The sequence below is a fragment of the Ambystoma mexicanum genome, chromosome 9, assembly GCF_040938575.1.
Source record: "Ambystoma mexicanum isolate Mex_15411 chromosome 9, UKY_AmexF1_1, whole genome shotgun sequence".
NCBI classification, from domain to species: Eukaryota; Metazoa; Chordata; class Amphibia; order Caudata; family Ambystomatidae; genus Ambystoma; species Ambystoma mexicanum.
Window position 1 is genome coordinate 1,282,277,618 of NC_090931.1, and position 18,171 is coordinate 1,282,295,788.

At 43.6% G+C, this 18,171-nt stretch overlaps 1 protein-coding gene across 2 annotated transcripts in view; it reads left to right on the top strand.

Annotated features, from left to right (window-relative positions):
• The window catches only part of HACD2 (3-hydroxyacyl-CoA dehydratase 2), a 223,937-nt gene that overhangs the window by 128,032 nt on the left and 77,734 nt on the right, over positions 1-18,171 (top strand). For both annotated transcript variants that reach the window (XM_069616614.1, XM_069616615.1), the window contains 2 exons: positions 3,653-3,741; positions 4,318-4,439. In XM_069616614.1, the coding sequence (XP_069472715.1) occupies positions 3,653-3,741; positions 4,318-4,439 (211 nt within the window). The remainder of the gene's footprint in view (positions 1-3,652; positions 3,742-4,317; positions 4,440-18,171) is intronic.

An 18,171-nucleotide genomic window follows, 5' to 3' on the forward strand; every position in this document is an offset into this window, starting at 1 on the left:
GTTTGTTTGCAGCCCCGAATTGCCAAGTTCATCTCGACAGAGAAGCCCCTTCAAGGACGACTTCTTCCTTTGAGTTGGTGGGAGTAATCAACTTGTAAGCCACCTGGATACCATTCTCGAAGCTGGTTAGGATTAACCAGGGGGGGAAGGACACCAGCTTGTGTGCTTGATGAACAGCTACACGAACTAAAGGGACTCCATTTTTGTTAGTGTTTTCTGACGATCACGTGCAGTGCAGGAGTACCCCCGACGTCCTCCCTTTTGTCCCCACGACTGAGGCTCAGGAACAGTGAGATCTGCAGGAACTGCCAGGAAACAACGTCTTCAGCCTCATCTTTTGCTTCATACTAAGGTACTGTGCCAACCCAATTGAGGGAACGCTTCTCTCGCGGTGAAAGTTTGTGGAACTTTCCCAACTTGCAGGCCTAATCAGCTTGTAACCCAACATATGATTCTTTTTCGTACAAACTACTTCTGTGAACTTTGGCAAAGACTTTACCGGAATTGAGTCCTCTAGTGAACTATAACTATTTGCACTGCCTAAGAAAGTATTTGTGATCTATTCGGCTAACTTGTGCCTTTTTGCTCCCATTGAAATTAACTGAAATGCCATTTTGCTTCTGTTTCAGGGGAGCTTAATTTGTTCTGAAACTTATTGGTTTGGTATTGTAGTGTGTTTGTGCATAATAAGTTGCCTCCTTTTAGTGAATGTTTTCTAAATAATTGTGTAATAAATTAGTGTTTTACCAAGAAACCTTGAGTAAAAGTGTCTACTTGAACCACTGTGATTGTATTCCCTCTTGAGATAAGCCTGGCTGCTCCGCTCGCTACCACAAAACTGTGTAGTACAGACTTATACCAAAGGTTGGTCTTTGCTTACACCTCTAGTCCTAATTTTATGTGGTGGTCCCAGAGGGTACTGCATGCAATTCTGCCTAACACTCGCACAGAGTTCTCCTACCTACACATGAAAAAGGCAGAACCCTAGATTGGGTTGTCGACCTGAATTGTGCAACCACAATCGCCTCCATTGAACCATACCCTTCAACTGACCGCTCCCTACTTTCCTTTACCATCTCAGACTGCACAAGTCAGAACAAACATAACTTCATTGCCCTGTCCACCAAGACCTGCAATAAAAAAAATCACACTGCACAATCTCAAGCAATTCCTCCTACCCCTACTAAATCCCTTACCTGCCTCATCCAACCCTACAAAACTAGTGGATCTATACAATAAGACCATTACACTAGCTTTAGACAAAATCGTACCTTTTAAATTGCGCAAGAGTAAACCTAAAGCCCATCTGAATACTTGGTTTACACCTAAACATAAGTCGCTACGAAATGAAAAAAGAAAATGTGAAACAATCTGGAAAAACAATCCTTCACCAGCCAACAAAGATATACTACTTAAAATCTCAGCTAACTACAAATCTGAAATCATTGCAGCCAAACGAGATGCCTGCAACTAAAGGATTGACAAAGCGAGCTCTAGTACCAGAGAACTCTTTACCATACTAAGAACTAGATTTCCCCCTCCCTACAGACCACTGCATCAAAGACAGAACTTGGTGCACTAAAATCCAAGATTCACTAGCAAACAAGAATAAAATGTCCACCAAAAAAAAAACCTTCAAATGCAAGATTCTCAAGAAAATATCTTGGATTCCTTTACTAACCGTCCTAAACCCCTTCAATGATTTTACATTTTCCCAAGTATCTACACTAGAAGTGGTAAGAATTATAGCTTCACTCAAACCCGCTAACTGCCAAGGAGATGCCTGTCCTGCATCTACCATTAAAGAAGCTGCCAATGAACTAGCCCCTTTCATCGCCACACTAATCGACGACTCCTTTCACACTGGTACCGTCCCCACTAACCTAAAACATTCATAGGTCCTCCCACTTCTAAAGAAACCTCCTTTAGACCAGAGTATCCCCACCAACTTTAGACCATCTCAACGGCCCCCTTCTTATTAAAGATTATCGACAAAGCAGCACACAGCCAAACACAATCATACCTAGAAACTAACATACTAGGAGTATACCCCAGCATGGCACCGAAACAGCCCTGGTCGACCTAAAGGTTCAGATTGATGCCCTGAAGGACAAAGGAAAACCTGCCCTCTTGCTTCTGCTGGACTTGTCATCTGCTTTTGACCTCGTCCACCACAAAGTCCTCTGCAAACACCTATCATCAGCAGCAGCCGACTTCTCAGTAGAAGCAACAGCATGGATCCAATCTTTCCTGTCCAACAGATTTATGAGCCTTCTCTGCCTCAGCAGAAGCTGACCCCATACCTATAACGTGTGTAGTCCCTCAGGGTTCATGTCTCTCCTGCCATGCATAATGTGTTTACCAAACCATTGTTTGATGACCTGGACCTTCTGGGTGTCACCTACACTAACTATGCAGATGACACCCAGATCCTCATACCCCCGACAGGCGACTATGGGAAAGATCTAGCTCTGGTTAACAAAATCTGTCTTGTCATTCAGGCGTGGATGGCCACACTTGGTCTGTGCCTGAATGACTAGAAGACTGAGCTGCTTCTCCTTGCCTCTCCCTCCAACCAGAAGAAACTGGGCTCTCAATACCTCTCATTCAACATTGATGGCAATGACATCAGGGTTGCCAGAGAGGTAAAAACCCTAGGCTTCTGTCTAGATTCCTCCCTGAACCTGCATAAACAAGTCACTGCCACTGCCTCTTCGACAGCTTATATGTGTAAGCTAATTCACGCCTGCAAGCCTTTTCTCTCCAGACAGCTGCATCACATTGGCTAAAGCTCTCCTTCTCTCTAAAATTGATTATTGTAATGCCCTGTACATAGCCAACAAATACATAATAAACTCCAGATCCTGGAAAACAATGCCCTTAGAACAGCCCTAGGCATCCCCAGAAGACCGCACATGTCTGTATTCAGACAAAACAATAATTGGTTACCCATAAACGATAGAATCCAACTCAAAACAGCCTCTTTGACTCACAAATGCCTCAACAATGCTGCTCCGCCCCAGTAGCTTGCTGAAGAATTTACTAAGAACATCTCTGCTCGACACACTAGAGCCACCAACTCAGGCTACCTCAGTCCCTATGTTCAAACTGATGAAAGCTGGTGGCAGTAGCTTTCCTGTAAAGGCGGCCCAACTCTGGAACTCATTACCTACTACCTTAAGAACAGACCAATCTCTATCCAAATTCAGAAAGAACTTCAAACTCTGTCTCACCTCCAAAGATATCCCACCTTGCTAGCTTCCTCATCCTAATTAACAAAGCTAACCCAAGCATTCTTGTATATTTTGGTACTCTCACTATCACTAACTTGCCTTATATTCTATTATAACCTGTAAACATTATGTATTCTGCTATTTGCATCATATCCCGTAATTGTACTTTATTGTATTATAACATGTAAATCTGCCTATATACATCTTATTGTATCATATTCTGTAATTACTGTAACTAAGAAACTGCATATCCTTGTAACGCGCCCAGATACCTACGGGTGAGGAGCGCTCTATAAATAATAAACTATGTTGCTATTTATATTTTTAATTTTCTTTAGTTTCTTAAAATAATACAAACGTGAAACTGTGTTGGATCACTGCAATCCTGTTTTTATACTACTTTTTTTTGTTTTTCTTAGGCATTGTACCCTCATCAGTTGTCCTAACTGCCTTCCAAGTTATGTCCAGGGTATTCCTGACATGGGCAGTTACACATAGTGTAAGAGAGGTAAGTACTTCATAGATGCATTCAATACAAATATTGAAATCAAATCTCCCGGAAGTAGCCGGTTCCATACATTTCTGGCTGTTTTAAAATATCTTATTGGTAATGGCAGCTTCCTTCTGTGAAATTTTAGCTGAAGAAGCAATTTAACGTGTCTGTGTAAAAAATGGTCCAAAGCATTACAGTGGAAGATGCAAAATCACTTTGCTGATGTGAATAACAAACCGTTTATTTTCTGATCATTTTGTGTTGATGAGGGGCTCACATTTTAAACTGTTCAATATAAGTTTAGAACAATGGTTCTTAAGCTACGTAACTACGACCAAACAATATGTTGGAGTATTTTCTCATGGCATAGACAGTTTAATTTTCTTTTGTGTTGTAAAATGTAGACTTTGCAGCATTCAGTGAAATATTTCTCTGCTTATTTCATTTTTTTTTCATTTTTTTTACCCGATGGTGTTTTTGTCAGTACCAAAATATTTCCATTTTATGTTGCTAAATTAAAATAGTGGTTTAAAGGTTACTGCAAATAATTTAACCTCCCTGATCAAATCTGTTAATTTCTCCATTTGATAGGTTCAAAATGAAGACTCAGTGCTGCTATTTGTTGTGGCGTGGACAGTCACAGAAATAATCAGATACTCTTTTTACACATTCAGTTTATTAAATCACCTACCGTACATCGTCAAGTGGGCTAGGTATGTATGGTAGCAGATGCAATATATGGAACCGAAATGTCCGGTAAAACAAATTGGATGAATCCCCAACCTTCGTGAAATGAGAGGATGGTGGCTTGAGTTGGGGAGCATATATATATTTTTTTCTAGCAGTATACATTTAATAGTGGTTTGTAAGTGCTGGCATCCGCTCCCTTCAGACTCCAGGATATTAGTAATGTAGGTGTCAAGAAAATATTTTTTTTTGCAAAGCATATGAACCTGAAAGCATATGGACCGATACAGCACTGTCCGTGCACCCCCCACCCCATACACAAGTACCAGATTCCACCTTTGTGTTTCCTAACCTTACTCCAAAAGTTATCCCGAGGCCCTCACTGGGTTAAATTCCTCCTCCGTGTTCTCCAAGGGAGTTCAGGGCTTGCTTCTGGAACCCCTTCTCACTGGTACTAGTAAGACTTCTGAGGTTGCGAAGAGCTTTTCCTTTCCAACACCAACTCAGAGCTACACACCGGACACCACCATGACACCCTTTCATTTCCCCTTCACCAGTACTCCTACAATGCCCTCAGGAACTTCTTTCCGCCACAGTCTGCAAAGGTCCTATCAGAACAGAACTCGGGACACCGCCCAAAGCTGAAGAAGGCCACTTTGAGACACAGCTCAGACTTGTGACAAAAGGATGCCACCCACCTTTAAGATACTAGTCCAGTCCCACAAGGTGTCGGCAAGTATTGTAGAACCTTCCTCGCGTTCAGACTCTGGCACTGTCTGCCTTTACTACAGTCCCCAGGTACCCTTGCCCATATGACCACACTTTAAGTCATTAGTACTCTCCCACCATGTTCCACTCCTAGGGTACCATGGCAGGACATTGACCTTCGTTAGGTAAGATTGTATGTAGTGACCCTGTGGGAGACTACACAGGCCTTGTTCTCTTGGCAATAGGTGACTGAACCTTTGGTATATGCCTGTACTACACACGTTGGTAGAGTGACTGAGCAGCCAGGCTTATCTCAAGAGGAGTCAATGTGAGATGTAGGGTTGTAACCTAGAGATTCACAGTGACATGTTTTCAAATAGCAATTATACTCAAGGTTTCTTGATTAAAATAATTATTAATTTAACAGTCTGTTTTAAAATAGGCCTTCTTTAGAAGGGGGCAATATGCAATACATAAATGATCCTCAAAAGTACACTCCTTCAGTTAAGTAAGTAGATACCCTTTTGGGATAACACACAGATTCTTCCTACACCCTAACGTAACTTCAATAGTTAGGACACTGTGGACTTTAATATGTCACTTTTCACCCTTAAAAGGTAATACTGAAGTTATGGCAAAAAAGAAAAGGTTGGGGAAGAAAACATGGTTAACGGGTTTCTCAAACAGGTAAGCACTTTAGAATCCCCCAATGCAGTATAGGTTAACCCTTTCCCAACTGTACAAGTAAGGTATGTATGGCTTTTTGGAGGTTAGTCATATGGTAAGAAGAATCTGCAGGGAGCCGGGACAGCCAATGTTAATTGAGCAAAGTCTAGGGAAGTTGATTCTTGAAGATAACACAATAGTTTTGTTGTAAATAAGAATCACTGTGGGGCCACAAGCTGGTAAGCTTGTGAATGGCAAAGCTACAAGCAACTCTGCAAAGGGCAGGAAATGCAAGTCTCCGGTGAGATCAAGAAAGCTCCACACAAGTAGGAAGTAACCCTATTTACACAATACTTTGAGTCTGAAGACAAGGTTCCAGCTGGCTTCTGTTCCTGCTCTAGTCCTGTTGTTCCTGGGCCTCAGTCGTGGGGACAAGAGAGAGGACGTCTGGGGACTCCTGCACTACAGTTTGAAGGTCGGCGGCACCAATGGGCACAATTCAGATCAGCAACACTTCACGGTTTCAGCTAATTGCAAATAGCACCACTGCGGTTTTTGGACACTTTGTGGACTTTCCTTGCTTCTGGGGTCCAGCACTCTCTATTGAGGTGGCTCAGGCTTGGTTAGTCCTGCTTCGAGGGAGTTTGGAGGATTTTTTTTACTGGAGCTCGGTTCCGGCTTAAATGCGATGCACTCGATTCTGGTGTTCCTGTCCCCCGGCACTCAGTTCCAGCAGCTGCGAAGAAGTACAGCCAGCAGGGAGAGGGGTTCCATTCGGGTTCGTCTTGAGGGTGATTGGTCCCACCAACCCAAGGGCAGAAGTCATCCTTTCCGGGCTTCTCTAGTCGATTAGAAATTCAGAGCTTCAGCACTGCAGCAGGGCTTCACCGGGCAAACCAACGGTCCAGGAGGGTGCAGCAAGCTTCTCTTCCAGTTTCTTCTTCGGTTCCTTCGTCCAGTGGTACACTCTGCCTTCCTCGCAAAAGATCTCACCTTTTATGCAAGTCTCTCCCGTTCATTCGCAGCCACTTCGCATTCCATCAGAATATCATCCATCTACGTAGCCATTCAATCTTGAATGTCTGCACACAGCCTTGGTCTCAATGGCAACAAAACTGAACTCCTCCTTATCGATCTGCTATCCCACCTTTCAAAACTGGACCAAGCCTACACAGCCTTCACCATCGAAGGCCACACCTTCCCAGTAGCCACCGCTATCAAGACTCTTTTTGTCTACCTGGATTCTGCACTAACCATGACATGCCAAGTCAACCACATTGTGGCTTCCTCAGGCTACGCCACTAAGCTCATTAATGCTAGCAAACCCTTCATTTCACCCAAGAACCGGCTTGTAGTAGCATGTGGCCTCATAGAATCCAAACTTTACTGTAACTCCCCTGTGCTTCACCACTGAAAAGAACGTCCAAAAACTACAAGTCCTACAAAACAATGCCCTCTGCGCTGCCCTTGACATTGGCAGACAGGAACACATCTCGCAAGCCAGAAAATCTGCCCATTGGCTCCTGGTCAAGGACAGAATTCAATTCAAGAGTCTGTTCACTCATCAAGAGAAATGCAAGGAACGTAACAAGTAAATCACAGAAGCTACTTACTATGAGAGTTGCAGTTAAGGGGCTCTGTTTCTGGGCAGCGTTACACCTTATGTGCTGGAGAAACGGGATGTGGCAATTCCAGGTTGTGAACGTTTAGTGTGACATCACATGTTCCCTCTTTCCACAGCCCCTGCTTGGGTTAGCTGTAGTTTTCCTAGCAGTCTGTTGATGCCAGGCACCCGAAGAGCTATGCGGCCAGGCCTGCTGTAGAGAACGCCGACCAGGCAAGATCCTGACACAAGGGCCTGGCTATTGTGCAATTTTTAGAAAGCACTCTGCTAAGGGTGTGAACTCCTGACTGGATACAGATACATTTTTAGGCCCTCGTCCTATAGGTTGTCCCAAACACACATGCAGCACTTGTCACTCCAATCTCTGACTCGACAGGTATGAGTGCCTTGCTGCCATTGCCTTGCTACTCCAATAGGAGACCCGGCTATGCAGGATTAGCCCATGATGTTCACCCTTTAGTCAAAATAGCCCAATACTGATCCAGACATTGATCCTCCGGCTACACTGGGGAAACCTGAAAGACTTGCTGCAAGCCTAGATAGTCTAAAGGTAACTAGACAACCCTAATGGCCTAAATGTGTTTGAAAATCAAAAATCTCTGGTCTGGTGTCTACCAAGTGCTGCTCTTGAGAAGCAAACTGGCGTGGTATCCTGATTGGGAAGAATGTCCAAAACATGGCATCAGAAATCTGGCAAAACCCTTCTTTGCCCTGGTTTCAGACATCGGAGACCATGTACAGAACCTAATCTGGCTAATTCTCTCACTTTACAACTGTCACCCGAGTCCTGTGTCATGACCATAATTCTCCATAAGGGTCAAGAGCCAGCCTATTCCTACTACTGTGCCTTTTGACAAGGAGTGCAAGCAGAAGCACGCCATTAAGAACTACAAGACCTCAAAGGCCTTTCAGCATTTGAAGTTGGCCTTACTAGAAGCCCAAAGATGTGCCCGGTTGCCCTTGGGCCTGGCTGCGCTTTATAAATAAACTAAATGCAAAATACAAATACAAACACGGCTGTGGTTAACGAGGGAAGCGGATCAGTGTCCCTGCTGAAGACTTTACTTTATATGGCCTTATGTGGCATTAGTGGGATTGAGACTTGTGAGGGGTCAGAAATGAGAGCTGGACACAAGGTAGCCATATTTCCAAACAAAGTGATTTTATTAAAATAAAGAGTTAGGGAAACTGCCTTTCTGACACCTATTCTAAAGAGGAATTTCCTAGAAATCAAAACTAAGGATCAATTTGTGTCAGGAAGTCAGTAACTGAAAAGCTGTACTTGTGTCCAAAACACCCTATCGGGACATTCACACTAAAAAAAAAATAAATAAATAAAAAAAACAACAAAGGGTTGCAAGGAAACGTCTTCATCTTGATGATGGCAAAAGTGTTGAAAAACAATGTCGCCAAAAAAATTGTTCTGCAAGGTAAAGACACTTGTATTCAGAGAGAGGTCCACTTCCGCTGGATTCTTAAATAGGATGGCAAAAATGTTTCTTTAACTAATAGTTCATCTGTGTTTTCACTGGACTCAAAGGTATTATTTAAACAATAGGTTCTGTAACAGTCTTTCTGTAGACTTTCCTTTAACTTTATAAATTGCCTGGTCTAGTACCCTTCCAGGAATCTTTATTCAATTTCAGCTGCCTGGTGTACCTGCCTGCTAGGACTTCCTATGTGTTTATTTGATGATACCACAATGGCATATAACGTGAGATGCTTGGTATATTTGCCTATGGTAACACTTGCTTTAACCTCTCCCCCACATTTGCCTCTCATGCATCTGCATTTGATTGGGGTCTGTCTTTGTACTTTGTTGTGTCTGCTTTCAAACATTCTTCTTAAGTGTTGAATTTGTACTTTGGCTTGACTGCATTCAAACATACTTCGGGTATTTAATGCATCAGCAACTTTGTGCCATTCAAATACTTTGTGCGCTTGTTGGAACAGCTGTTTTGGGCAGACTCGCTCGTCTCTTCCAGCATCTCGGACTCTTCTCGCGCCTCTGTGTTGTGGCTCCTTCACCTGCTGTCCTCTTTGGAGTGTGCGTATATTCTTCCTGCTTCCTGCGTAGCTCTGCAGTTACATGCCGGCTTTCCTTTTTTTCCATAGTGCAGATGCCATCTTTAAATGTCCTGTACTTCGAGCTCCTGTCACTTTGCACAAACTCCCTCATCCTCGTCACAGTACCTAGGTGGTTATGGGAGTCCATGGATGTCGTTGGACTTGGGGATTCCACATGGAGGCACATTAGAAGCAAAAGGTGTAATGTGAATTATGGGTGTTTGGGTCAAAGGTGGGGGCTACATCAGAATGACAATAGGCCATTAAGAACTCTGGTATTAGAGGGCCTTCCTCATGGGGAAAGGGGGGAATGCTGCGTTTTCTCCAATGAAGTCAATAGGTCTCCCTGTTAGTTGTCTCCTCCCTCATATTACCACCCCTAGGTTCAGGATCAGGTAGCTGCTGCTGTTCCCCTGGCCACATGGGAGGAGGTTACCACCGGGGAATCTGTGATGACGCCATTGGATTCATCACAGACTGAGCATGGCTAAAATCCACCTTCACTTCCCAGAGGTTCACAACCTGGTCTTATACCTGACATTCAATGGCAAACAGATGTTAGGCCTGGAGACTAGCTACCTGTTGGGTACATTTAAATCTGATACTCCCATTACCAAGTCCCCATAGATGGTTTTAAAAGCATATTTACAAGTAGGTGATTGAGACAGATCACTGCTATCCACCACAATTCTTTGTGCTACGCTACTGGAAGCTTTGAAACTTTAATGTGACGTTCATGCTGGAACCATGCAACAAAATGTGCTGCACTGGAAGGCATGGAATCTATCTTTCAGCAGTCTTGCATCTGCCTACATTCACTATCATCAAACCATTCAATCAGCACAAACACTACCAGCTCATGTGCCCCATGTAGCTATCGAGTCAGAAGTTTCACTTGCAAATTATGCTTACAACAAACTGTGTTTGATATAATAGTCACACGGCAGGGAGGAAAATAGGATGATGTGGTTGGATTATTACAGAGATTTGCAAAAAATTACCAAAGGTACATTGGGGCTAATGTCACAGTTTCTATGATGCTTGGATGAGATCATCAGTGAGATTGGCTGGGTGTTACACTCACCTGGTATCCATACCCAGCCGTATGGACACTGGTATCCATCTCTGCGGTTCCCAGATGGTGGGGGGGGGGGCTGGGGGGATTCTGCCTGTAATACAGGAGGACTATGCTCAAGACTGGCCAACTGGGGTAATTAGCCTCCCACCGTCCCGTATGCCTTCAGCCCCTCTGAGGCCTCTCCTCACCTTATTGTTGATTCAGGTGTGCTCTCCTGCCTGCCTTCTTGGCAGGGGCGCGTTGTCCTTTGTGGGTGGATGCGATCTAGTTACTTCACTGATGCCGGCCCGTTTGTAGTCTTTCAGGTAGGTCTTATTGCTGTTGTATAGTGCTGTTATTCCGCCATGCCTTTCTTGGTTTAATAATGTCTCTTCCTTAGATGTGCGGAAGTCCAGTGTGGTGCCTTGGCTGAATTGGGTTTCGCCAGTAAATGATGGCGTGTAATGAGCGCTATGATGCGGTAAGTAGACGCTATGCGCAGCGCAGTGATGCCTTGCCTTTGCTAACATGTTTTCTTTCCTTTTCCCATAGGTCGCGCCGTTCACCCTGGGTGTGGAATTCCGAGGCGATGCTGGTCGAGGGGCGACCTGCTAGGTAAGCCTTTCGGCACAGTTTGTGATGTTGTAATGTCTCTAATACCTTGTTTCTTTCCTTTTTTCAGATCAGTCGGTCCGGGAGACGCGCTGATCCTAGGAAGCTGTTCGCAGGAGCTGTGGGCAGCTAAAGATGAAAATTGCAGGTTAGATGCTGCTGCTAACAATGTTCCTTTTTGTCTCCTTACAGGTGCCGTTTCTCAGAGGTTCACCGGTTTAGCTGGACACGGTGAACGTTGCGTTGCAAGATTGCAAAGTAATGCGAAGTGTGTAATCTTAGTCGGGTGTGGTTTAAATAGTTTCAAGAAAGTAGTCCCTAGGCTACCACACCCAAAACACTATACCGCATAGCTTGGTTCCAAGGAGCCAAGCTATGTAGATGCCTCCATGTTGGCTGGTAGTTTCAAAATAATGCACATGTCATCCCTGTGTATGAGTCTGGCGCCATAGGCTCCAAGAGGGCCTAGGAAATGGATGCCAAGGCTTATTGGAGACCCGAGCCAAGACCTCTCCTGGCCTATGGGCTTGCCAGAGGGGTTTTTGGATGTGGGTCTTGACACTGGGCCCCTCTAGGACATTTGTAAAACCTCTGGGATGAAATCCCAGTAAAGATAGTGGGGAATTAAAGTGAATTTGCACATGTCATAGTATCATAAATTGAAACCAGACCCATTTCATTCAGGAGGTGCTCAGCCAAACCTTTTTTTTTACATTAATATTATTATTTTTTTTTTTAAACATTGCGGTCTGAAAGGTTTGCTTTTCTCATTTGAAATCCAAGACTTAAGTCTGAGTTGAAGGAAAAAACTGGATTGAATCAGCATCTCACAAATGACATTGGGCATATTGGAGTGTGTGGGTCCTCCATATTGAGATAGGCTGGCAGTATTCCGGCACATGTACACTGCTTTATGGTGGGGACTTCCATTTCTTATACTTGCACTTTTTTCCATTACCCACGCTATAACCTTCTCGTAGAGGCACCTGCAATCAGTGCACGTAATCCTCCCCTCCGCCATCCTGCCCACGTACGCTTCCTGCAGCACATATGCATTATTTTATCTCCCAAATCTGACTGGGAATTTGCTTGAGTTTTGGAGAAAATATATGCCTGTGCACCCCAAACTCGATTACCGTTGCCACCACTTGGTCCACTGACTTACCGCAGGATTACAAGTGGTGGCAGGGTGGTGTACATTCCCATTTGTGGAGTCCATAGGGCTCCATGGTGTTTTTGGCGGGTTTAACGCAAGCAGTAATTCCATCATGGCAATTCTGACGATTTTTGGAGGCAAAGTGGAGGATCCTACAAACTCAGTATCCTGGCCTAGTTATCTGTGTGCGCCCCAGAAGATGGTGGCTTTAGGGGACTGGGGCAAGTAGCCCAAGCACTTGCTAGTCATGTTGAACTAGAGGGAATTCCTGTTCTTTCACAGAGCCCCTAAGATAAGAGGTGCTCTCAAATTAGTCTCTGAAGGGGTTACGCAGGTAAATTTGACTTCCTTTTGTGTGAAAGGAGATGAATGGCTTTATTTGATAATTGCTACCTAGAGCCTCGGTAGACTGAGCCGTGAGCACTTTGACGAATTGAGGGATTTCGTTCCTTCTCCCAAATGGGAAGCCCCTCTCTGTGAGTCTAGGGAGGTGAGCCCACTCTGCAAAACCCTCCCTAGGCGTAGAGGCAAGTGGGACATCCCTGGGAGACACGCCCCCCCCCTTTTACTCTGCCCACCTTTTGGCGACAAGGACTCCTGTTCCCGTGAGTGACTCGCTGATGCCCTCAAAGTGGTGGCCTATATGGCTTCGTCTAACATAAAAGAACATTATCAATTCCATAAAGACGAAGTGAATTTATGCTATTCACAACAGGAAACAGACTATCCCTTTAAATCAGTCCATCCAATAGATGTGCCGAGGATACTGAAAAGGGATGATATGATGAGAGAGTGAGGCAGAGAGAGAGGGCGAGAAGCCAGAAAGCAGGGCGAATGAGTGGGAGCTCTCCCTGTGCGTAGCTCTCACAGAACACGGAGCTTGCGCAAGCCAGTCGTACTCTGACGCAGAGCCAAAGACGCTGGGAGACCGACGTATGAGAACGGTAGAAAACACAACACGAGGGAAGAGTGTGGTGGTGGCGTGACCACACTGCAACAGTTTGGGTAGTCTGCCCACAGAATAGCACCGATGCACTGACTGGAGAAACCCGCTCCCGAGCTGAGATACTGTGCAAGTGCAATTCGGAAGACTGGAACAAAACACATGTAAAATGTATCACACAAGTGAGCCGCAGAGCCAAGAAGAAGCACAAAGATAGTTTGAGACCGGTGACATTACCCCTCGGATTAGAAGGTAATACAGGGACCAGGATTACTGAACAGTTAAGAGGGACTTGTAACTCGAACAAAACTCGTCCCAGTGTTAATGGAAGTATTGAAAATAAGCAGAGGAATGAGTACTATCTTCCTGAATGGCAGAGCTACATTATATACAGAAAGTGAGAGAGGAGTAGAGTTGAGAACTTGTTGCCTTGGGGAAAGGGAAAAGTCAACCCAGGTCCCGAAGATGAGAAGGAGGAGAATATAAGACATTTGGGAAACACAACCCAGGAGACAAAAGCAAATACATGAAACAGCACTCTGGAAAGAGAGGGTAAAACCGGACCAGAAAGAGGCACGGAACTTATACAAAAGGAAGATTGTTTGCATAAAAGGGGAGAGGAAAACTGTCCGTCCCCTACAAGAGTCATTGAACTTAAACCATAAGATAACAAGACTATTTGTGTATGGTCTGTTTAGTGGAATGAAAGAACATGGAACACCCTGCGACAAAACACAGCAACCAGGAGAAGGGAGTCCTTCTCTGTCCTTAGTTAGAGTAATTGTAGGGTCAGATAGCTTAGATTTGGACAGTGGACGGACTTGTTTTTGGACTTTCAGCCTGACTGGCGACAACCTTAGTTAGTAAAATGGGTAGGGAACACTCCATAGATATAGGGAGAGTTGGGCCTTATTTTACTTTAGAAGAAGTATCATTCTGAAAATGTCTTCACAGCCTCCGTGTACTTCTGAACCTCCACAGCAGCCAAGACTAGATCGGCGAAGTATTTTCAGAGTAATTCTGAGATATGGGGGTGGGGTGAGGGAGCCCTCCCAAGCCTCCCTAATCCCCAATAATTAAGTGGCTGACCAATATTTGAAAGGATTTACGATTGTGCTTAGGGTCTGAATTTGCACTCCACTTCCATACTCTTTAGGATATGCAATGCTGCATCTAAACTTTCAGGCCCTTGGACTAGTCCTAAAGCACAGACAATCATCCTTGACCTGATGATGACCTACGGAGCGTCTTCTCTGGCAACCTGCCCAAGATCACACCAAAGAGATGCTGGGGTCTGCGGATACCAGCCTCCTTTCCTGACCAGAGGCAAGTGTGAGCTGCTTTTTTTACTCTTTGCTAACCCTGTGGGCCCAGCTTGCTGAGAACACTCATGCTCTAAGGGAAAAGACTTTGAAGGGATTGGGACTTCTGCCTAGAAAAGAAATCAAGTGTTTTTACTTACTTGTAAAGAGTTGGTTGGTAACTGTAATTCTGAACACAAAAGTTCTTACTGATCTTGGATGTGTGATGCACTATTCTTAAAAGTATGGTTAACATCTTTCCTTCCTTAGCCACTGTTTTGCCAGTCTAAAAGAAAGTAGATGTGAAGGTATTTTACTCTCCTGTGATTAGGTTGTGCCTCTTTACAAAAGTAATGTGTTGGTTTCACCAGATTATTCCTGAAGGGTAATTGTATGAGTGTCCTCCAACTGTTGGTATCACCAGGTTAGTCCTGTTAGGATAACTGTATGAGTGTCCCCCAACTGGGTCTTGCTTCCCCTGACTTGCTGCTAGCCTGTCTTTAATAAGTCTACATTAGGTTGTTGCCTACCTAAAATATCTATTCTGCAAAGTGTGACATTGGGTTTTACTTTCCCCTTCATTGTGAAGTTAAAGTAAGTGGGTTTTACTTACCTTGTGTTAGCTGTGTGCCATCCAAAACAAGTTACAAGAGTTATTGCTTATCTCCATCTGGGGTTCCCTGATTTCCAAAGCATCTGTAATTGTATATTACATCCATTAGGTTTTGCCACCTGGTATAACTGTGTGTTATGACAAAAGTAGTTATAGGTTTTTACTGCACCTAGAATAAGTGTTTCACTATTCACCAAAAGTATATTGTCCAGTTGACTGTTTATGTGATTTGTTCCAAGAGTCACTGTACAACTGGAAGGGCCTACTGTCCTTGTATTACCAAAAGTAATCTAAAAGTAACCATTGGTCTTTTACTCCCAAAGAATAGGCTTGACCTCTACTAAATGTATAACAAGGTTTTGACTTCCCTAGAACTACTGTTAGGTGTTCCAAATAAGGTCTATACTTGGGTCTGTGTACTTTCAAGTATAGTGTTGTGTTTTATATTGTGATTTCATATAATGTTTCAGTATTTACTTAACCCCTAGATTTATCTGGGCCTACTTGTATTTAAATAAATCCTTTATTTTTATAATACATAGTGTTTCAGTGTTTCTTTGGATCATTTGTATTACAATTTTCACTTGTACTGTATCTACTGCCCTCTCTCCCTCCTAAGATAAGCCTGGCTGCTCTGCCTACGCTACCATGTACTCAGGTGGTACAGTCTTATACTAAGAGTGGAGTCTTGTACTGCCTCAGTTGAATGGTTTTACTAGGCCCTTAACTGGACTTCAGAAAAACTGTCCTAACAGGGGGGATGCAGCACCTTAAATATGTCAGAGAAGATAAACAAAAGCCTGTTTTTAAACATTTAAGCAAGTGTTGAGGACGTTCTCCTCACCTAGTCAGACCATAATGCCCCTAATTCACGAATATCTGCCAAAGATTTAATGTGAAAACCAGGAAGGAAAGGTTTCCGAGTGTCCTTTATGTGGAGTCTGGACATGAAGTCTCAGTTCGGACAGTTTTTCTGAAGTCCAACTAAGGGCTTAGTAAAACCATTCAACTGGGACAGTACAGGACTGCACTCTTAACATAAGACTGTACAACCTGAGTTCATGGTGCGTAGACCGAGCAGCCAGGCTTATTTTAGGAGGGAGAGAGGGCTGTAGAATCAGTACAAATGAAATTGTAATACAAATGGTCCAACGAAACACTGAAACACTGAAACACTATGTATTGTAAAAATAAATGGTTTATTTAAATACAAGTAGGCCCAGATAAATCTTGGGGGAAAGAAGTACCATCACATTATATATAAACACAATTATAAAAACACAACACTATGCTGGAAGGTACACAGACCAAAGCATATAACCTAATTTGGAACACCTAACGGGAGTTGTAGAGAAGTCAAAACCAATAGTTACTTTTAGATACCTTTCAGTAATACAAGGGTGGTAGACCCTATCAGTTGTAATGTGACGCTCTGCAAGAAATTACATAGTACTATCAACTGGACAATGTACTTTTCTGATCTAGTGAAACAGATTCTAGGAACAGTATAAACCTATAACTTTGATTCAGGATAACAGTTATTCTAGGAGAGTTGGACCTATTCAATTAGTTGCTTTTCAGTTAAGAGACTAAGAGAAGCAATAACTCGAACTTATTCTAGGATAACACAGTACTACTCCAGGGACTATTTTTGTATCCGTCTACATCATACCAGGGAAAGCAAACTCCAGTGTTACACTTTATGAATGACTCAGTTATTCTAGATAGGTAAAATCTAAGACCTACTTATTCTGGACAGGCTAACAGCAAGTCGGGGGAAGCAAGACAGTTGGGGACACTCATACATTTATCCTAACAGGAATAGTGAAGTGAAACCAACCCCATTAATTTTGGGAAGAGGCACAACCAAAAATTAACCTTACAACTACTGGCGAAACCGTTTCTAAGGAAGAAAGATGTTGCATATACTTTTCAGAATGGCAGAACATTTCAAAGGTAAGTAAAACGGTTCTATGTCATCATCGACAGTTATTTTTACGAAAGCATTTTGCTGAAAAAAGTAATAAAATTTTGACTCTTTATTCAGCAGTGTTTTCGTAAAAAAACACGCGCCGGAAAAAAGACTGTATTTAAAACAACGTTGTACCAGTAAAACAACCTTTATATATACTTTGAATATACAGAATGCCAGAACATTTGTAAGGTAAGTAATTACTTTTGTAACTGTTCACTCTCAGAGTTAGTTACCAGACGTTTTTTGCAAGTAAGTAACTTTTAAACACTTCTGCGGATTGGGCCTTTTGCCTAGAATAGAGAAGTCTTTCCCTTATTCTTGGAGCATGAGTGTTCTCAGTGGCAGAAGGGTTTGTGGGGGTCAGTAGGGTCTTGTGTCCAAAAGGCAGGTCAGGATAGGTTCTTAAGTAGCAAAAGTCAGAGTTCCTAAGGAAGACTGTTAGAACAATTAAGTACTTGGAGTTAGTTGAAGGACCAGGGGCTTCAGAGAAGACACCCTAGGAAGATTCCAGCAGGGGCCTAGGTGCACTGGACGCGAGGACTCCCAATCACAGAAAACACCCCAAAACTACACAGGAATCACAATAGACTTGAGGTAAGTAAATACCTAAGCCAGCACAGTACTTCAGCACAGAAGAGTTTGCAGCAGGAGAATTTCAGGATCTGCAACCAAAAACCTGGTCTTTGAATTCCTTCGTCCAGAAAACGGGACACTGGAAGGACCTTTGCAGCAAGGATCACGGGAAAGGCTCTAGGCAAGGTTTTCCTCACGACTGGATGCGGTTCTGGGATTTTGGTGCCCTTTTCAGGAGCCATGAGAAGACCTGAATATCTCCTAGTTGGTTTCTCATTGTTTTTAATGTCTCTGGAGGTCCAGCAGAATGCCACCAATGTTTCAGCTCAATTCGAAAGACGGTGCACCGCACACTGTCTTGAGGTCCTAGGGTATTGGGGTATTACTGCCCGCACGGTTGCTGCACGATGGCTCAAAATGCAGGTCTTGAGTCTAGTGGATCTCACCAGGCTCTGAATCGGGG